This window comes from Psittacula echo (assembly GCF_963264785.1).
Source record: "Psittacula echo genome assembly, chromosome: 18".
Taxonomy (NCBI): Eukaryota; Metazoa; Chordata; class Aves; order Psittaciformes; family Psittacidae; genus Psittacula; species Psittacula echo.
The window spans coordinates 2,603,857-2,625,147 of NC_137754.1; the positions used below are offsets into that span (position 1 = coordinate 2,603,857).

The 21,291-nt window shown below is 48.4% G+C and overlaps 2 protein-coding genes across 9 annotated transcripts in view; both read left to right on the forward strand.

The window, feature by feature from the left end:
• Window positions 1-1,286: 1,286 nt before the first annotated feature.
• Window positions 1,287-13,282, forward strand: TLCD5 (TLC domain containing 5). 6 transcript variants are annotated; one of them, XM_080631572.1, is made up of 4 exons: window positions 1,287-1,509; window positions 8,960-9,159; window positions 9,579-9,848; window positions 9,949-10,066. In XM_080631572.1, the coding sequence occupies exons 1-4, from the start codon at window positions 1,289-1,291 to the stop codon at window positions 10,038-10,040; spliced, it is 783 nt and encodes a 260-aa protein (XP_080487698.1). In that variant the 5' UTR covers window positions 1,287-1,288; the 3' UTR covers window positions 10,041-10,066. The 6 variants fall into 6 exon arrangements, with proteins under 6 accessions (XP_080487698.1, XP_080487697.1, XP_080487699.1 ...); XM_080631571.1 differs by having other exon boundaries at window positions 9,579-13,282; XM_080631573.1 differs by lacking the exon at window positions 1,287-1,509 and adding an exon at window positions 2,702-3,236 and having other exon boundaries at window positions 9,579-13,282.
• Window positions 13,283-17,473: 4,191 nt separating this feature from the next.
• ARHGEF12 (Rho guanine nucleotide exchange factor 12) overlaps window positions 17,474-21,291 on the forward strand; it is a 71,557-nt gene continuing 67,739 nt past the window's right edge. For all 3 annotated transcript variants that reach the window (XM_080631579.1, XM_080631577.1, XM_080631578.1), the window contains exon 1: window positions 17,474-18,455. In XM_080631579.1, the coding sequence (XP_080487705.1) occupies window positions 18,424-18,455 (32 nt within the window). In that variant the 5' untranslated portion in view covers window positions 17,474-18,423. The remainder of the gene's footprint in view (window positions 18,456-21,291) is intronic.

Consider the following 21,291-nt stretch of genomic DNA (forward strand, 5'->3'; position numbering starts at 1 on the left):
AAAGTGACCATAGATGAGGCCTCTCATGCTCCAAGTTATTGGTTTCACTCCCAGCATCAGGAGCTCTTCAGCTGCAGAGAAGGTTAGGGTTGTTTCAGACACACAAACTGAATCAACAGAAGTTATGTCATACCAAACCCGACCTTGCTGCAAGGGTTTAGAGGCAGCACAGCCCTTCCCTGGTTACTCAGTCCCGCCTCTGCCTGTCCCTGCTGCTCAGCCCCAGCTCAGCTCCACACTCACTCATCCTGTTCTGCATATTCTGTGTCACATCTCCCTGTGCATCCCACACCACTCCTCAGCTCCGGACCTAAGCAGGCCCAAACTGACCAGCTCCTGCTTCAATCTCCCCTCCTCACGGTCGGCACAGGATAATGCAAAGGTGGTCACCACATTCCCACCCTCCTTGTTCCAAATTGGTGCAAATTTTGGGACCGCAGGACACTTTTTAAACCAGCAAAAGGGCAGATGCACACATCTCCCTCCCTTGCTTCATTCAGCTTTGTTGTCCACTTTATTCTCCTTCATCAGAGAGAAGGACATTCATCCAAATTAAAGCCTGGGGACTCTTCGGGACGCTCACAACTGGGCGGGCTGAGGCTCGGTGGAGGTACCAGACCTGCTCACACGCTCAGGACGTGTCTGAACTTCTCCTTCTGAACTTCTCCTCCTTAACTTCTCCTCCCTAACTTCTCCTCCTTAACTTCTCCTCCCTAACTTCTCCTCCTTAACTTCTCCTCCCTAACTTCTCCTACCCCGCTTCCCCCTTCCCTGCCCCGGGGCACGCAGCTCTGCCGCTCGGACCCCTTTCTGCCTCCCGGGGCAGGTAAGCGGGGCACAGCGAACGGCGATGGGGAGAGGAGAGCCCTGCCTCTGCTAGGGCGGGGAGGGGCAGGTAAAAGCCTCCCGATGCGCGCTGGGACCGCCTCCTGCCCGGGCAGCGCTGGAGCCCGGGGCGCGCAGAGCCGGAGCGGGGCAGCGGTAACCCGGGGTGAGGAGCGAGCGCGGCCCCTGGGCGTGCGGGGAAAGGGTGTCCGGATGCGCCCAGGGCGAGCGGCGCTTTGGGTCGGGGGTGCTCTGGTCTTGGTGTGCCCCGTTAGAGGCATGGTAATGAGGGGGGCTTGCAGGGGAATGGTGTTGGAGGAGAGCATCATGCTAATGGGAAGGGTGCAAGGCGTGTTTTGGTGGGGTTGTTTGGGTTTGGTTTCGTTTTCCACCCCTGCGGTTTCCATGAACGGGGCGGGGATACAGATGGTCACCCCTTGCTGAGGGAGCTGCAGCGCTCATAATGTCCTCGCTCTGCGTTCAGCAGGATGGTTTCCATCGCTCTCGAGGTGACCTGCAGCTTTCTCGCCTGGCTGTTTCTGTATGCCTGCTGCTGCTACTGGAACAGGGGCCGTTCCTACGAGTGGAGCTGTCGCTTGGTCACCCTGCTGCATGGGGTGATTGTCACCTGCCTCTCTGGTTATGCTGTGCTCTTGGATGGTCCCTGGCCTCTGACCCATGCAGGTATGTTTGGAGTCTTACCCTAACACGTGTCGTTGTCATGCAGTGGGGACACCTCTGGTTCTGTTACAGGTGGAGGGGGGAGCAGATTGCTTTTGCTGCGTCTTCTCTTATGTGTATGCTTTTGGAGTGTGTTTGGGGCAGGATTTTGTTTAATTCCCCCTGCTTCTTCTCCTCCCATTTCTTACTGTTAACCTTTTCCTTGTTTTATCCATGTACATATTGAGAGCTTTCAGGTTGACAGCTCGAGTTTATCGCAGCATTAGGTGTAACAGTGTGTTGAGAACAAACCAAGTGCTGTTCACATCTTTAAAGGTATAACAGCTCCTAGCATTTGGCTGTGGGGTTTTGTTGGCTGTTTCCTATAATTAACACTCAAACGGTTCTGCTGATGGTGGTCAGGCTTTCCAACCCCCCTTTCTAAGAGAGAAAAAGCAAACCAGAAGTGTGGAGGAATGGGTGGCCTGCCTGTGTCTGCTGGGCAGGCTGAAGTGTGAAGGGAGAGCAGAAACAGACCTCCAAGCTTCCAGCCTGGCCTTTGACCCATAGGAAAGGCTGGAAACTAAGGAGGAAAGAGACACGCTCACAATCTGTATTGCTCCATATCATAGAAGAATGTCTTCAATCAGACCCCAGGTTTACATACATCTTTCATTTCAGGTTCACCAAACACAGCTCTTCAGATCCATGTGCTGTCCCTGACCTTGGGTTACTTTATCTTTGACCTGGGCTGGTGTCTGTATTTCCAGACAGAGGGGGACCTCATGCTGCTCCACCACACGCTGAGCATCTGCGGCATGATCATGGTGCTGGGGCTCGGGAAGTCTGCTACTGAAGTCAATGCCGTTGTGTTTGTGAGCGAGATCACCAACCCTCTGCTCCAGACCCGCTGGTTCCTGCGGGAAATGGGCTGTTACCACACTCTCCTGGGAGACATTGTGGATTTCTTCTTTGTTTCCCTCTTCGTGGTGCTTCGAATTGGGGGAGGAGCTTTGATCATGTATGCGATGGTGACATCCCCTGACCCCAGCTGGCTCCTCAAGGCTGGAGGCTTGGCCATGTATGTTGTATCTTTGGGCTTCATGGTTGAAATCTGCCGCTTTGTCAGGAGGAAAATGATGAAGAAGAATATCTCCTGGGCAAGGCGGAGGAGTGTGAATGCACCTGTGAAAACTAACGGGCACTTGACAGCTCATTAATGGGTTGTGGATAATCCCCTGGGATAGGGTTCTGGCTACGGAAGCTTTTTCCTCTGAAAAGAACTCCTGAAAGTGATGTGGAATTGACTTTCTGGCACTGGCTATGCCTGGAGGAGATGAACCGGCGCTAGGAACATGGGGAAGCTGACAGAAGAGGGGTTTGAGTGCACACCTGCAGAGTCTGGCACGTCTACTGAATTTTGATCCCCTGACTTCTCCAGTAATGGTGCAGCCTCAAGGAGAGTGGCAACACCTGACCTATTCATTCTGCCACCGACAGTCGCAGTCTGTACGTCCTGTAAGCATTTTGGAGATAGAATTGGTTTACAGTGTACAGCCAGCAAACCCCATCTCCCTGCCACTGGGACCAGGTAGGGGTGTGACTTAGGAAGAATTTATTGAGCCTCATTCTCCCTGGAGCACTGCAACACACTTGACTAAGTACTTGGATGAAAGCCTCTGAACAAGATTTAAGTGCTTGCAGGGTACTGTAGAGTTGTCCTTTGCCTGTGTGGAGTGATGGTACTTGAGGTGAGGTAATGTTTTACCTCATTGCTTTTAATGACACATTTCTTCCTTTTTTAATACTTGTGTTCAAGTGGATACTGATCTTAGAGCTCTGTGACTTCACTGGGATTGACTCAAGCTCTTGCAAACAAGAGTCAAGAATTAGACTAGTGCCAATAAATTCCATAAGCAGGTATTCACCTAGTCCTGGGTTGCTTCAAAGAATCCAAACAGGCATTTTGTGGGTGAGAGAGAGAAAAGAGCCCTCTCTGGATGCTCTTTCTGTTCTCGGTTGGCTCAACTGCAAGCCACGTAAGCTGAATGCATGGCTAACAAGTGCAATAAGTGACTGTATTTTCAGGGCTGACAGTTAATGTTTAGGCAGATCTCAATGCAACATCTGTTCCGTACCAGCAGGTCTTGGAGTATGGACCAGTTCTCTTGTTTTACCTCTCAGAATGGTGTTCTGACATCTCCCCTGCGGTTTTAATGTGAATTTCCCTCTGTTTAAGGCTGCAGTTCAGATTTACTCTCCCATAAAAGCCTTGCTTACAGCTGAGAAACAAATGGCTTTGTGTTGCCCTCAGGCTTAGTAAGGCTGGTTGCCTTTCATTCCTCATTTCAAAGACCTTGTTTAGAGGAGCCCCTGAAACAGCCTGTGTGGCTCTTGCTCAAGCTAGGTGTCACCCCTGCTGCAGAGGGGAAGGAAGGGAGCAATGGGAATACAGCTGCTATGGGGACACAGCCTTACTAGCTACTCCATGCCTCTTATCTCACCGACTTTGGCACTGTTCAGGGCAGATATCTGCCTCGGCTGGGGGTTAGAATAAGGTGTGTGGAGAGATTAAGAAATGACATGAAATAACCTTTGCCATGCCCTGTGAATGCAGGGAACTGAGCAGGCTATTGCCTTTAGAAAAACAGGAGCCTTGCTCTGGGGGCCTGGGTTTGTGAGGTGTGAACTCTTGGCAGAGTCACTGTGCTCTTCCAGAAACTCCTCTTGAGTGATGAGACTTCTAATAAAGTTGTGCTCTCTTGTTCAAAAGAAATGATTGCTGTAATGTTCTTTTGTTCTGGGTCTTAAGGAGAAAACTGAAGTTAATGAAGCCTGAGGAAGAGAGGCTTGAGGGGAGCCTAAGCATGCTAAGGCTAGTAGTCACTGACCAAGCTCTGGCTCATGCCCTTAATGAAGTTCAGGAAGGAGTGAGCTGGCAGGGAAACAAGCACAGGACTGAGCCATATGCTCCAGAGCTCAGGTTTCAGGTGTGAAGAATAGATGAAGGTCAGCTGAAGCTTAGATTTGTGACTAATGTACCCATAGCCTGCCTTTGCAATGAGTTATATCACAGGGAACTTGAGAATAAGCCATAAAACTGAGGTGTTTGCTCTAGATGGATGCAGGGTCACAGGGTAACTTAAATTCTGATCAGGTCCTTCATGCCAGGTTGCCATTTGTTAACAATCTCTTGCTGTGCTTCATCTTAGGAATGGCCAGTTCAGAAGGCTAGGGTTGCAGGTGGTTTGTCTACGCTGTATTTGGAGAATATAGAGTTACGAGATGTCCTAAATCACTGCTAGGTGGCTGTCTGGGGTGGAAGTGAGCCTGGGCTTGGCTTCCAACAAGAAAACTCTCTTCCTTCAGCTGTGGAGACAGTAAATCAGTGCACGCAGCTTGCATGCAAACCCGAACTGATGGAAGCTACCCTGTGAGATGTGAAGACAAGTGTCCTCAGGTGGTCATGCACCATGTCTCACCTAAGCTTAGTTTTAGCCTTAAATCCTCTAATGTGATGCTAGAAAAGCATCTGGTTCCACCCTTGCTATCCCATTGGATTTCTTGTTTGCTAATATGTCAGAGAAATGTCATTTTTAATACAGGCACCTGGTTTCTACCTGTCAAATATCCCTGAGGGCTTTTACAGTCACAAAAAGCTATTGGGCTCTTGTGTATTTCCAGCTCTTGTGTATTTCTTGTGGGACAAGAAGTTTCCCACTGTCGGCAAGCGAATAGGTTCAGTGTTGTAAGCTCTCCTTAGAATAAGCACAGAAAGTGGAAGGCATGTACTGCTGAGGGATGGTGCAGCTGTACTACACCACGTAGCAGCGTGCAAATAACTGTGAGCAGAGGTTCCTGGCCTGAGCTGTTTTGCTGAATGCTGTTTCTACAGGCAAAACGAGCTGGTGCAACCCAGCCTGCCTATTTAAATGGCTGACACTGCACAAAGCAAATGAGGAAATGAGCGTGCAAGCTGCTCCTAACTTCTGGTACAGTCCACTGGGAGATGATTGATTTCACTTGCTACCTTGCATCTCACTAGATGCATGTTTTGCACAGTGTACAATCTAGAACTATACTCCCCCCCCCCTTCTACCTCAGGCATTAAATGGTCCTGGTCTTGATAGGACTTTCAGAGTGATCTGTAGCCATCTCCGTTGTTCTTCCTGACTGCTGAGTTTCTGTGCTATGAGTCAGTGTTAGCCCTACAGCTTTCTGTCTGTCAACCCTGTTCTTCATCCTAAGCTAAGAACAGCTCCATCTCAGTTGTTACTGATGTTGTTGGAGGGGGCTGGCGCCTGGTCCAACAAAAGTGGAGGAAAATAAGATGAGACCTAAGATTTGTCAGAGAAGCAAATGCTCTGTTAATGCTAGTGAGGCTGTCATGCTGAAATAGTTGAAGGATGAGCATTTGTAGCGACAGGAACCTGTGCCTGGCCTGAACTGGAAAAGTAAGATAGAGAGATATCCAGCTGAAAACAGCCTTATTACAGGTACTGTAAGAGGCAGGACAAGATACTCCCATCATCTGTATTTCAAAGGGTAAAACTTGACAGGATGAGATAAAAAAACCCCAAACTATTGCTGGGTGTGAGAGATTGTTTTGATTGCAACATAAGAAAGGAGTGCGTTGGCTGTGGAGGAACGTTTTTGCAGTATACTTTAGCCTGCATAAGCCCTGGATTTTGCTACTCTGTGGACGTAGATGAAGGCAGGAGAGAGAAAAGATGTGGTTTAGCACTGAATGCTTGTAGTGAGAAGAAATTGCTCGGCTTTGTAACTGCTGCACAAGCATTGGATGAGAGGGTATGTTCAGGGCAGGGCTGTGCGCTTGCACAGCCTGCTGAAGCTGCGTGCTGTGCATTGATAAACCCCACGGGGTATTTGTTACCTTGAAGCTGGTTCTACAGTGATGCAACGTTGCAAACTCTGTAGAAGAGTTGATTCGCATCAGGTGCTGCCTGGCTGTGAGAAAAGCAAGCCCACATTTGCCATGTTATCTCTGTGACACGTGAGATGATTGAAGCAGGTCATGGGTGCATGGGACTAACTTCCTGTGTCCATAGGCTAAAGCGATGCTCTACTTGTGCATGTACCCAATGGAAACATAACCCGCATCCTGTTCTGTGACCGACCGGGCACTGAACTGCAGAGGCACCTGCAAACCTGCGCGTTAGGGCACTCGGGGCCAGCTCTGATGGTCCCCAGCCTCTTGGCTGGGTGTAGGAGGGATGGATGCTCACGGAGCCGCTAAGGCTGGGCGATGCAGAGCGCCCCTTCCCTGCGCTCCCGCGGCCGTTGCCGTCCCTCCTCCCCGCCAGCAGGTGCCCCTCGGCCGCCGCTTCCTCTTCCCAAGCGGCGGAGGCGGCCCGAGCAGCCGCGTCCCTGCGGTGGGTGCGCGGGGAAGGGCCTGGCCCCGCAGCCTCCCCTGCGGCTTGCGGCGTGCGGGGTCCGGCGGCGTGCGGGGACCCGGCCTCGGCATCCGCGGGCACTCGCAAAGCCGCGGAGGACGCTGGAGAACAGCGGGGCCGGAGCGAGCGGCGGAGGCCGGTTGCAGGTGGGGCGAGCGGGGCGGGAGGCGCCGGGAGGGGTAAGGGATGCGGGGTCGGGCGGTGGGCACAGTGCCCGTGGTTTGGGGCACGCTGTGCAGGCTCTTTGGGCTCCTTTGTTTTATAGCTGCACCCCATAAAGCCATGGAGGAATAACGGTGCTTTGCTGGAGGTGTCCACCTCGTTTTTAAGCGCTTCTGGGGAGAGCAGGACTGTTCTACACCAAGATTTTAGGCACATGTAATTATTATAGGGCCTGCTTTCACTTATGACCCCGTTGCTCCTGGTGGTACGAAGGATAATATGATTACTAAAGGATATTGCCCTTTCCGGTGTGCAGGGACAGCCATAGCTCACAGGTGCAATGTGTGTATGTAATGTATATGTGCAATTGTATGTGCTAATGACAATGTTGAGCTTTGATGTGCAATTAGAAGATAGTCCCCTTTCTTTCCAGGGGATGGAGAAACAGATTTTGCACCTCTTCGTCCCTTTTCTTACATCAGAATTCTTCCTGCCTTATCTGCCCTCATTCTGAACGCATACAGACCTCAAGTACCAGGGATGTCAATGGAACGCCTGGTCAGAGCAGTTAATTACATCCTTAATTCATCTCCCCATGTTCCCAAGGCCCATTGTAACATAATGGTTTTGTTTACCCAGCCTCCTAAGTAATTCCTGGTCAGACTTGCAGTGCTCAACCTTCCTGTTTGGCCTGTTGCAACTCTGACTCCTCATCAAGCGTGGTCCTTTGGTGTTCCAGAAGGACCTGGGTGTGAATCCAGCGCGCTGGTCAGCAGGTACCTGCAGGACCAGTGACACTTTTGCTATTACACAACTGGAAACTCGTGCATCCCAAAGCATGACTCAACTGCTTTTGATGCACTTCCCTGAATGCTCAGGAATAACGAGACACATGTTACATTGCATGGAAAGGTATTATAAATATGAATGAGATGTAGCTATTAGAGTATTGTGTATCTGGGGGGCTTTTAGCAACTGGCTGCTGAAGGTGGGCTGCTTTATCTGATCACTGGTTGCTGAGGGGGTGCTTTATTCTAATCTGAGCTTTGACCTCAGGTGCTCATGAGGAAGCTTGAACTATGTGTTCTTGTTGGAAGTATCCTGGGGAGAACAAGGGGGTTTTACAGTGTATTTTCTTCACAAATTGTCCTGGAAATGTACTGGGGCTAGAAGGCTGAAATTCAGTACCAGGAGGAGATGGCAATGCCTTTTGTATTTCTCTTATTAGCAGTTGGAGTCACTGCACTGGCAAAATGGATTAGCAGTGGACACAGCAAGAGACTGTGGTGTTTGGGTTTTACTGGAGTATTCTGTTGTTTCAGGAGAGGAGGAACCAAGCTAGCAAACAGCATGACAGAATGAGGAGGTCAGGTGGGGCAGCACAAGCAGACCAGTCAAATGCAGGTACACGGGCAGGGAGCTAAAATGAAGAGGCAGGTGTAGCTCTGGATACAAGCTTTATTGCTGGATGTGGCGCTCCTCAGCCTGTCCTGCAGGCAGTGCAGATGAGCACTAACACATCCCAGCAGATCCTGCACCATAGACGGGTTGGAGAAGTCCTCCAAGGTGCATTACCAAGTTGTGTGTTTTCTGTTCAACCAGGTAGGAACTCGCTGCCTCCCAAGGCCATTGCTTTCGGTGCATCTTGTCACAGCTAAGGTGACACTGGTGGGGGCCTGTTTGCTGGTGGCTAGATGGTGAATCTGCCCTGATTGTCAAGGATACACTTCTTTGATGTAGGCCTTTCCCCAGAGGAACTCCTTGTAAGGAGCAACAGCATCAGGCAACACTTCACACTCAGTGCTGGGGTGGTTATGGATGAGATGCTGTACTGGGTTGTGCTAACACTGCCGATGCTAGACCTTCTGATCCATTTTGTCTTTCTGTTCCTGTGGCAGGATGCTGTTCCCCCTGCCTCTGCGGGTAGCCTGCAGTCTGCTTGCCTGGTTCTCTCTCTACACTTGGTTCTGCCATCGCTACAAGCACCGGAATTATGAATGGAGCTGCAGGCTGGTCACGCTGACCCATGGCATCCTTGCTACCTGCCTCTCTGCTTACGTTGGCTTTATTGATGGTCCCTGGCCTATGAGTCACCCAGGTAAGTAATGAAAGTTGTGGTCCCAAGTCCCCCAATGGGTGATGGCACAAAGGAGGGTTCTCCTACTACCTCAGTATCCAGCCCACCTGAGGAATGATGATTGTGGTATTGGAGCTGCTTTGTGATGGAAAGTACTAGAGAAATGGAGAGACTGGTACTGTATTTTGGTAGTGTAATGGTCTCCCCCAGCTGCAGTCTGGCAGGGTGTTTGATCACGTTGTGTGGCTATTACATGTGTGCAGCTGTCAGACTAACAACTACAGTATTGTCATTTCTCTGAGTTCTTCATCTAAGCTGTGATCAGTACAAGCTAATACCAGTCTGCCAGCACTGAAGGTGAATGCCTCTTCCTTGTCTCAGATGCTGCCTGCTTGTTACCTCCATGTTTTAAAGCTTTGTCTGGTGTCTTTGTGTTTCAGGATCACCAAACACAACTCTTCAGGTGCATGTGCTGTGCCTTAGCTTGGGCTACTTCCTCTTCGACCTCTGTTGGTGTGTGTACTTCCAGACAGAGGGTGCCCTGATGCTGGCCCACCATCTGGTGAGCATCTTGGGTATCACAGCATCACTGGCACTCGGGGAGTCAGCTGCGGAGGTCAATGCCGTCATCTTTGGCAGCGAGATCACTAACCCGCTGCTGCAGGCTCGCTGGTTCCTGAAGGAGATCGGGTGTTACCACAGTTTCACAGGTGACGTGGTGGATTTCTTCTTCGTGGTCCTCTTCACTGGGGTGCGCATTGGAGTGGGGGCCTGGCTGATGTACTGTGAGCTTGCTTCTCCCAAACCCAGGTGGTACATTAAGCTGGGCGGCGTCATCATGTATGCTGTCTCCTGGGTTTTCATGGTCAGCATCTGTCGCTTCGCTAGGAGGAAGAGCATGAAGAAGTACCACGCCTGGAGGAGTCGGAGGAGTGATGAGTTATACTTGAAAACTAATGGCCATCTGAAAGCCCACTGACGGGATGCTGAGTAAAGACTTCCTCGAGTTCACAATCTGGCAAGGAGGGGATCGTGCCTGAAATGCCACTGTTGGGAGAGGAGCCAACACACGTTAGCAATTCTGGAGCCAAATTTATCCCTGGCATAACTCCACTGAAATCTGTGGAGCAATGCCATGGATTCATTGGATCTGCAGTGTTTGGCCTGGCAGAGGCTGGCTCAGTGTCTATGTAAGCATACACTAAATGATATGAGTGAAAGAAGGGCTAATTTTACTGACTAAACATAACTAGTCCAGCAGTGCAGGTGTAAATAGTGATTTTCATAGCTAACTCCTTCAGCACTGGTAGAATCTTGGCAAACAGGAGGACGTAACACTAGATCTTCACGTTCAGAGTCCTGTACAGTCTAGCCAGTTAGAGTGACTCTTCATACTGTTAGGAAGAAGCATCTTCTAGTGTTTTGTCAGAGGTGGGATTCCTGGCTCTTCCACCAACTTGTTATGTGACCTTGGGCAAGTCATGTAACTCTAACTCTGTGCCTCTTTCCCCCATCTGTGAATTGGGGGTGATGGAGCTGATCCATCTGCGTTATGCACTTTCAGATTTTCACTTGAGAGGTGCTATATAAATGCAAAATGAGGGTTGTTATCCGCGCTTCATTCGTTATCCCTGTGTTTCCCTTGGGAGAAACTTATTTTGGTGGTTGAGCTAGAGTGTGAGTCTAGAGAAAACAGCATTTTAGGTAGGTGGTTGTTTCCTACCCTTTCAATTCGTTTTAGTAACTTATTCAGTAGTGTCCAGGAGCTCTCATCAGCACTGGCACCTTGCAGGACTAGGTGCTCTGTGAATACACACTAAGACACAGCCCCCAGTGTGAAATGCTTTTCTGACTCTTTCTGTCTTCATCCCTCACTGTTGAAACTCCACCCACCCCTTCCAAATACTGCTGTTAGCTCCTTGAGTGGCTACCACGGTTATGAGAAGCTCAACAAGTGTGTTTCCTCAGATCCAAATTGGGATTTTGGGTTGAAGAGTGGCCAACATGCATCTTCAAATCACGGTGGCTAAGATGGAAAAGCTGCTCAGCTTCAAATCTGTCCTCTGCCCTCTTCAAGACAGAGATGTATCCTTGTCTTTTCTTATCTGAATTGGCACCTTGACCCCTTGTCTTTGAATTCACTTCTGTCTCCCTGATTGGATCTGTGTATAAAAGTGAGCATTTATAGCCACTTACTTATATTTATAGCCATTTATTCGCAGCCAATAATTAAAGGAGCTAGAGGTACATAATCTGGCCTTTTTTTAAGCAAAAAAGTGAACCTGACTGGGAGGAAAAATCAGCGTTACTTTGATCTGGTCCCATTTCCAGGGAAAAACTGTCCCTCAGTTGGCAGCTTCTGGTGTTTATTTCACTGTATGTTCTTAAGTGCTGTTCCTTTGTTACTGCCATCGTCATTACGATCACTTATTTTGAGCCTCGGCACCAGGCCTCCAGTACAGCTCAGGTGCCAGTTCTGCTGTGAGCCTTGCCTGCTGCAGCCAAAGACCTGAAGAGCCCAAATCACTTCAGATTTAATAGAGCCAACTGATGGGTGAGTTGGTCCTGAAAAGGAAACTTGACTCATTTAGCCCAGCACAGTGATAGGACTATTGGCCTTGAAGGGAGACAAGAAGGGCTAGTTGGGGCGTGCTGGTTCTTTCCCAGCAGTGCTGCTGCTGTTGGGCATGTCAAGGAGTCTTTTTGCCTCAGCTTACCCACTCTATTAAGTGGGTACAGCATTACCTATCTCGTGGGGTGTTTTTGTTTGTTAACACTAAGCCACCTTTGATGAATGCTTGGTGGTCTGTGTCAAGCTGTGCTGTCTAAAGGCAAAACTGCGTTGAGCAAAGCACTTGTAACGATGACCCATCATCAGTACTTTGTCACCTGAACATGGCACTTCCCAGGGTCTGGCTTGCCTCACGAAAGCAGGACTCCAGGGTGTTTTGCAGTGGTTCTGATGGATAGGAGTCTAAAAGGAATAAGCTAGACATGCACATAAAGATCAGGCGTGCTGCTGCTTGTTCAGGTGGACTCCCAAGCTGAAGACAGGCTGTCTGGTGGGTTTTCCCTAGTAAGGATTACAGTAAATGGAGCCAAAAGCTCCATTTGGACTCTAACCTCTGCTGTGCAGCTTACTGCATCGTTACTCCCCTGCTGTGGGGGCTGTACAGCCCATATCTGCCCGAGTGAATAAGGATGGCAGCGACTGCAGGTATCTATGAAACAACTTATATGAAGATGTTCTGGAAGATAATGCCCTTAATGGCTGACTTGTCCCCTTCTTTGAACTGAGGGGAAGCTTGGTTGGAAGAAGTAGAGCACTGTGGTCAGTGTTGAGGCCTTAGAAGTTAAACAAGGGCACCAGAAAACAAAAGAGCAGTTGGGAATGGCTTTATGAGGTAGAGCTAGCAAGGATGTCTCAGAGTAAGGCCTCATAGTCTTTTGGCTCCAGCATAGAGTCACAGAGCCAGAAGAAGTGTAACTTTCAGGCTATGGAGCACATGGTGGGACCTGTCCTCAGGCTAGTCCATAGTGGCTAGAGCAAATTGTAAAAGGAAACTGTGGAACTAGTGTGAAATAATAACTTGTGTTTGAATTACTGTGTAATAGCAACTAATGTTCCACCAGTGAATGGTGTAGATGCTTTGTATTATGTTTTATAAAATAAAGATTATTTAATTATATGAGAAATTTGGGGTTTCTCCTTGTGTGTGGTTATTAAGTTGTACTGTGCATTACTGGATTGTTGGCATTGGCGATCTAAATGAACAAAGTGATGCTTGGTGGATGCTTTTTAGGGACATCTTAGATGTGTTAACAGGCAGAGAAGCCACTCTGCAAGGTGGTCTCAGGAGTACTTGATAGTTTGGTGTGTGCTAATAGGTGCTTTCAGGTTGTTGACTGGCTGAACAGGGTGTCTTTCTTCAGTAAGGTTTGTTCCCAGGCTTTTCATATGCCTATCCTCAGGCAACTCATGGAGGAAAAATGTTTCCTTTGTTTTCCATGCCGTGTATGCTAAAGGAGAAGGTTCTCCTCTCTTTCCACTTTTCTCTTCCCAAGACAGGTTCAATATGTGCTCTTATAAATCCACGTAAAAGAAGGTGTTAGCTTTTACTGCCTTTGTCCTGTTTCCCTCAGTTCCAGGGGGAGTTTGGCAGCTGGTAAGTTGGAAACATAAGGGGTGTTTGGCAAATAAGTTTTAAGAGTGAACCGAATAGATATGGAAAAGCTTTTGCAAAGTAAAAGCTGTTTATTGGTAGCCAATTTTGTATGGGAAGCAGAAGGTTTCTGTGGCTTCTCAAATGTCTCAAAGTAGAGGTTTTCAGCAATGCTTGTATTGTGGTGGTGTTTCAATTGTGTATTGTGACAGAAGGTTCAGATCTGTTCAGTGTAACTGATAATCCTCAAATGTGATGAGAAATAATGTTATTCTCCATCTCTTTAGGTCTTACCCTCATAGCACATACCTTTCTTTTTATAAGCCCACCTCGAATCAGAGGACATTGGTTCTAGCAGAGAGCAAGAAGGAAACTCATGGCAGAATGTACAGCAGCTTCATTTGTCCTTACAAAGGTTGCTCCTTTTAATTATGTTGATATGGAAAGAAAGCTTAGTGCTATAAAAATGCTTACTGCAATGTGGATTATCCAGGTTTAGGAACTGTAATAAGCCCTCACAGTAGAAGCTGTCATAGATTAGGCTATCTGTGTCCTAGACTAGATGTCCAGATTTGATGTCCTAATCTGTCATCAAAGTATTGCATTTGTGTCCCAGTGACTTAAAAGCATAGAAAAAGCCCTGTATGGGTTTCCAGCATTGGAATGATGCAGAATGAGCTATCTGTCTGTATGTAGCAAATCGTGTGCGTGTTTTAAGGTGTGAGATGGCAGACATCCATTGATGGCTATTGGATTGGTCATATGGGCTTCTGAAGCAGGTTGCATCCACATAATAGAGAAGCTGGTTAGCATCAGCCCAGCACCTGTAAAATGCAGTGGATAGCGAAGCAGATAGTCTGGATTTGATTCAGGATATCATTACTAGCTTCAGCTCCCTCAAAGGCAGAATCTCAGCATATAATGAAATCCCACAGGTGTTCTCAGCTGGCTCAGAGGAATCTCATACCAGAGCAGCTCTCCGAGTTCCCAGGGATCAAAGGATGCTGAACTAAGAGGCAGCCGTTAGTGCTTAGGTGAGTTTGATTGGACGGAGCTGCTGGGCACTACAAAAGATCAGTAGGGCAGGAAAGTTTAAGTTGTGCTTAGCTTGAGAGCAGAGCCAGGTTTACCCCAGTCTTGACACAAGGTCAGGGTCCTATTCATTCTCCAGGAGTCACAAATTCATACGCACATCTGGGAAAGGAGCTGTCTGTTAGCCTTTCCCCTGTGCCTTTCCTCTCCAGCTGTGCAAGGCATAAGGGTTGGCTGTTGCCTTCTGAAAGCAACTGACTTCTTTTTGCCCAAACAGAGTTGGCATAGCAACTTATGGTAAGTTTGAATAACAGTCCAAAATACTGGTGCATTCTGTCACTGATTTTACATTGATTACTTGCAAGGAGCAAAAATTAAAAGACATTATCCATACATTACGATTAGTGAAACCCAGCACATCATACCTGACTTTAAGCACACAGTTCTACAAAGCTAGCTGCTCTTTACTTGAGGTCTGCAGGAGATCTATTGCACCCACGGGTAAATTGCTCCTATCTGAAATGATGTGAAGGGGCCGGGGTGTGAGCAGGACCTGGCTGAGAGGTGCCACACAAGGCTTTGCCAGCAGATGGCAACAGCTCCTCAGTGAGCACAGCTGGAAAACGACAGGAAGAACCTCAGTGAAGCCTTTCTCTCTAAGCCTGCCTTTTACAGGAGTACCATATAAGGCACCTCCGGGGAACCTGCCCTTTTGGTGCCATCTTTTAAGGAAAAGCAAGAAGTTGCACTTCACAGGAGGCAGCCTTCTTTGGTTCAGGGTCCTCCTTACTAGAGCTGCTTGGTTCTGCTCTGCACAGTAAAAACCAGACTGTTAGGGACATTGAGGCTTTCCTTGGTGACACAGACCAGTGAGGTTAATGCACAGGTTCCACTTCTAGCATCTATGTCTGTGTGACAGTACTACACATAAATTCAGGCTAAGTGATGACTTTAGAGCCTATCTCCCCCTATTATGTATTTTAATTGCACGGTGTAATTGTTTATTGATTTCCCCACCCGGGACTTCACATTGTAAAATTGCCCAAGCAGAAGTATCATAAATAGGCCTCTATATTAACAGCATTTGCAGAAAACAGAAGCAGTTGTTATTCCAGAGTCTACTTTTGAATTGTTTTATTAATGCCTTTTTATTGTTGCATTAAATGTTGAGATGCGAGTGCAGCCCATTAGGAGCAATAGTTAACCTATTGGACCATTATGGCATAAGGGTTTAATGCTTCCTTTTTGTCATTGGTGTAGTTTTGAGTGATGCTTCTTTTGACAGTGCTGAGCAAATTAATGACAAATGTTAATCACTGCCACTGCGCTGAATTTTATGTCAATTTACTGCAGCAGGGCGTAAGTTTCCTTCATGCTCCTATATTTCATCTTTTTTTCTGTTAGGTCTTCCTCCAGCTAATTATTGTTGTCATTATGGAGTCATGCACAATAAAACGTAATTAAAGTAATAAAAAAAGCATCAAGCCCTAATATGCAAGTGAAACCATGCCATGAAACAGAAGGTGTTCCAGGAGCTTTGCTTTCTCAAGGCACAGTACTTTGTGTTCCCCAAGTTAAAAGCAGGGAGGGATTTATTGCAGAGAAGATGCAATAAAAAGATATATAACACATAGAAATAGATGGGGGTATTAAGTCAGAATGAGAGGCAGTAATGGCTGCATGTCGTGCACTCCCAAGCCTCTATCTTTCTCAAAAGGAAACCAAAAGAGGAAGTGTACATGTCCTGTGTATATATGTCAAGCATCATGTAGAAAATGATTCTATCCCATGCTTCCCCTCTTTGCACTGGAGTACAGCAAACCAACAAATGCTTCAGACTATCAGTCAGTCTCCTGGCTTCCTGATTCACACTCCCTCCACTCCAAGGAGGAAAACACTTTATATTGTAGAGTGCTGGGGTCCTGAGCATAGCTGCAGGCAAGACGTGGTCCTGTGTGCTTAATGATGTATCTGGTTCTGGCTTCTGAAGCCTGTTTTTCAGACTCTGTGTCGTGTCTTTGAAGAAGTACAGAAAGGTAAGATTAATTACAGGGAAGAAGGGTGGCGTTCTATGTGATTGGGATTAGCTAATAAGATTATTTTGGTCTGCTGGCATTTGGTAGGAAAGGCTGATGTTCCACAAGTTCCTCTGCCCAGGTATTAATGCTCATCCTCTGCAGCAGCAGAGCGTCCTGCTCTCCATTCCACTTCTCAGTACTTGGGAGCTCTTCAGCTCCTGGCAGTAGCGCGGAAAGTTCCTGAAGTTGCAGTATATAGCTGTTACTCCTGAGTGTTTCAGAACAAGAGTGCCTGACTGGAATCTTATTTATGCCCTTGTGTTGGCAACGAGATGTTGGGATTAGGTAATGTACCTAGACCGTGGCCTCTGAGCTGCTGAGATTTGCTTCCTGCCTTGTGTGCACTGCAGGAAGCAGGCTCTGCTGTTTAAATACATGTACGGTTGGGACAGGCGCTTCTCTCCAAAGCTGCATTGTGTACGGCATGAACAGCAGGGAGTTACAGCAGTGTCACCTTCCTAGCAAGGGAAAGCCCCACACATTGATATTTACATGTTTAGATACTGTTTAGCAGGTATGGCAATGTGCAGTTTCATCCCTCCATATCAGAGGGGGGATTTTATGTTCAAGGGAACAGGAACAGCTCTTTCTGATCCCGGATTCCTGTTGACCTTCACGGGTGAGAAAAATTCCCAAAGAGATGTGTTGTGGGAATGCCAGGAACCCGAGATTTGGGATGGGGCTGTGAAAGGCCTGGGAGTAAACAGTCGGTGGCTACCCGAGACTCCAGAGTTAATGCATTAACTTGATGTTTAGTTTCTTCCTGTTCTAAGTTTCTTCGGTGCCCGATTTTCCAGCCGGCACAGGCACTCCCTGCCCCTAAGAGCTCGTGACAAAACAAAACAGGGCTGGAGATGGAGCTCCGGGAGGGAAGGGAAATGGAGAGGGAGGCTGTTCGGCAGGGTTACAGCAGGCCAGAGGAGGAGTAGCTGTTCCTACGTGATGGGAAGTGAGGGAAACATCCCGCTGGCCTGGAAAAGGCTGCGCAGGGAAGGAGCAGGATAAGAAGGAGGGCGGCCTGCTGCCGGCGGAAGGATACGGCGGGCGGGGCGGGCTGAAGCTGGGCCCGGCTCGGCGCAGGCTCCGGGGGACGCGCAGCTCCAGCCTCGCAGCAGCGCAGCTGGCCCGGAACCGGGCTGGGAGGAGCGGAACGGAACAGCGGCAGGAGCGGGCCGCGTCGCCAGCCCTCGCCGCGGAACTTTGCCCCGAACTGGGCCGAGACCGAGCCCTGCGGCGGAGCGCACCGAGCCCGCCCAGGGCCTTGCCGGCAGGCCGGGCCGCCGCGCCCCGCTCTAGCTCTGGCCGAGGCGGGACAGGAGGAGCGGCGGGGCATGGACCTGCGGGCCTAAAAGCGACGGAGGTGGGGCCGCCCTTCCCGACCCCCCTGCGGGCGAGCCGGCCGGCGGGCGGGGGGTCGGGGCGGGCCGGCAGCGGGACATGGGCCCCTGCGCGGCGGCACTGAGGACACCGGCAGCCGGCGGGGCGCACCGCCCGGCCCCCGCGGGCGAGAGGCCGTGAAGAGCGGCGGGGAGCGGGCACCCGGTCCTGCCGAGAGCAAGCCGGGGAGCGCCGCAGCAGCCGGCCCCGGTCCGCCCTGCGCGGACACCGGGAGTTCCCCTCCGCGTCGAGGCTCCGGAGCGGCGAGGATTGGCTGCTTCAGAAGACTTTCTGGGCACGCGTTACTTTTCCCTTCTCGTTGGGCTGAGGGAGCATCGAGGGGAAGAGCTTGTTGTTTTCGTTTGCCTTTTTCCTCTTGAACATCCCCCACGCCCCACTTCCGTGGTCTGGATATTCTGAGGGACTGCAAGAAGAGTTTTGCAGTTGTTTTGGTTTGTTGCTTTTTCTTTCTCCTCCCTCCCGTCCTTGAACTGAGTTTGTCCTCTGTGCATGCTTCTTCTGGAGCAAGGCTGGATCCTGAACCTCAGTGCATGTGAGGGGCAAAGCCTCGTTAATATTCCTGCGGTAATTGTAAGATGTAAAGTGGATAATACGACTTCTTGCCAAAGGCTCCAATGAGTGGCACACAGTCCACAATCACGGACAGGTCAGTATAAGATGAATTTTCTTCTTTAATTTTTTCTTTCGTGAAAGCTAGCATCTTCCCAGAGCTCCTGTACTTTGCCTTCTGACGGCAGTGACAGTGTAACAGATAGGATCTGAAAAGCAGGATTAAATCAGAGTTTTAGGGAATCGGGACATATCTACGGGTGGCTGAGTGTGAAGGCAACTGGGTTAACTTTGAAACGGGAGTATTTCAAGTCCAACAGCTTTCAAGCCTGCTAGGCTTTGTAAGAACCAGGCGTTGCAGTTCAGCTTCCAGAAGGGGCTGGTGCTGGGAGGAACACCAAAAGCGAGAAGTTAAAGCTGTGAAATTGACAAGAGTTTAGGATACAGCCTGAGTCTACTATCAAGAAGCATTTGCTTCTCGTTAGGTCAAGCAGGATGGCCTGCCGAAGGGAGGTCACCTCAGGTGAGGGCAGGAGAGATAGTTGATGAGCAGGAATGTCTGCTGGTGTCTGCCTTCGAAGTAACCTGTTCCTTGCTTTAGATACCTGCTCAGGCCTCTGGGCTTCTCTGCAGGTGCTGCCATGTGCATTTCATTACCAGGCTGGGGTTCTATGGGGGGATGCTTCAGAGGCAAGAGGAAAAATCTGCTTTCTCTTGCGAGGATGAACAAATCAAGCAGGAATTCTCTTACGCGCTTTTGAGACAGAAGGATGGAATTAATTTCTTTATTATGTTGTTTTTTATGTTTTGTTATGTTTATTGTGAATTATATTATTAATGTCTTTTATTATGTTCTCTGTTATTGTGAATGATTGGTGGTTATGGTGTGAATGTGTGCGACAAAGCCCTCCCTGCTTTGCCCTTTCATGACAGATACAAGCAGTTCTGGCACAGGAGAGAAACCAGTGTAGGGATGGAGAGGTGATGCTTTTGGGTGCCTGAAATCACCTTGTAGACTCCAAGTGTGGGCAGGAAAGAGAGCAAGTATAGTTCTTTCTTACACTTAGGCATTTTCATGACTCTGCAGTTGTTAACAGACAGCCTGAGTGGTGTGGAAGGCCTCTAATACACCTCAAAATCATGTAGTCTGTATTTATGGTTGTGCTGCTCATAGAGTACTGAGTCTTTGCAATGAATTGTATAGTATAATTGAACTAACAGAAGAAAACTCCTAACTTCTTCTTTTGCAGTGCATGTCCAGTTCTTCTGAACCAGACAAGACAGTGACAGTAAAAAGGAGGTGGCTTTTCAGTGGCTTTGTGAGAGTTTTGCCATGTGCTGAAGGGTCTGTGTCTTATGGCAGGTTGCATGGTACCGAAAGGAATGACAGGATCTCCTACCTAGAAGCAGTTGAGCAATGCATAGGAAGGAGAAGCACAAGGACAAGGAATTTAATTTGCTTCTTAGTAATACAAGATGCTTTCCATTATTGAATTGGAACAGCCAAGTTGAAAATCTAGCAGCGACATAAAAATGTCTCATTTGCTTTTGCTTTCAGTCATGTCAAGAGCATGTTTCTCTTTGGTTCACTGAGGTTTTGGTTCAAAGACCTGTCTCTACAGCCCTGGCAGTCGGAGCTTTCAGGGGTGTGTGATGGTTGGGGAATGCAGGGGAGCAGGGCCTGGTCTTGCCACTACTCTTCACCTCTGGCCTGAAGGAAGCCCAGCTTTGGGGCGTGAAGGGAATTCAGTCGTCGTGGCCCATTTATTCCCTGGCTGAACCTTTGAGCAGAGCGCCGGATGTAGTGGTGATGTGTGTTCTCATCCTGTGGACATCTGCTTACTAGTGTCTGGAGCAAGGCTGCTCCGTTTTATCTACAGCATTGTGCAGGATCTGGAGGGAGTGGCTTTCCGTCACTTGTCCTAGCAGTATGTTGGTCCAAAGCTTCCTTTCCCATTAGGCCTAAGAAGTCTCTGTATTGCCTCTTTAAATCCGGCTCTTGAGCTTGGAATGTAAAGCAGGTGCAATATAAATAAGCTTGGTGCTTCTAGTGTCATTAGATCTACCTGGTATCAATCACATGACATATTCAATTCTGTCTGTATTTATCAGTGACTTTCTTTGCTGGGATCAAGTTGGGAACTGCTTTAAAGCAGAAAACCCCAGCTTGCATCTCTGCCACATGGTATTATGAATATAACAGGGTAACATAGGCCTGCATTTTTCTCCGCATTAGCTTTACATATTTGCATTTTACATATGTGTAGGTGCTTAAATCCCTGTTACAGACAGCAAATATTTCCTTTTCTATCCCTTCAGTTTAAGATGGAAATCATAACATGTGTTTTGAAAGCTGTTTGACATTTCCCTTGGCCAGGTTGCACTTGTCCCATCCTTTACATGTTTTGTCTTTTATGTTATTGTTGGTGATAGCATGTATGGTGTTGAAGCATATATAAATCAGAAGGAATGTATGAATGGCCATTCCTAGTGCTGTTCTGTAGCCAGTATGATGGCCAGTTCATATCTCATGTGTCTGGGATTATTTTCTCCATGGACCCAACCTTAAGCAGTTAATTTTGATAATGGGTGTGCTTCTGTTACCCAGCTGGCTCATGAAGCAACATCATTTCTTTGCATCTTTTTCCTCCAAAGACTGAATGAGGAAATACCAGGTAATAAAAAAAGGTGTAACAGATGTTAAGACTTCTTAACAGTCTTCTAAGAGTGTAATGAATGTTCAGCAAAGTCACTGAAGAAGCATCTGACACGTGCCATTCCCAATCAGCTACTTAGTGTTAGGAGAAACTAGAAGAAAGATTATCTTGTATCGTAGTACTTGGGATTTAGAAATATAGGCAAAAAGTGGTCCAGGATAGCCATGGTGTCCTGCATAGCTTCTGATGGAATGAAACCCTCGGAACTTCAAGCAG

What these genes read in the sequence shown, in the direction of transcription:
- TLCD5 (XM_080631571.1), top strand. Translation starts at nt 1,289, where the DNA reads ATGTCCTCGCTCTGCGTTCAGCAGGATGGTTTCCATCGCTCTCGAGGT. An exon ending in CTGGCCTCTGACCCATGCAG is followed by an intron (nt 1,510 to 8,959) that starts GTATGTTTGGAG and finishes TTCCTGTGGCAG; the next exon opens with GATGCTGTTCCCCCTGCCTC. An exon ending in CTGGCCTATGAGTCACCCAG is followed by an intron (nt 9,160 to 9,578) that starts GTAAGTAATGAA and finishes TTTGTGTTTCAG; the next exon opens with GATCACCAAACACAACTCTT.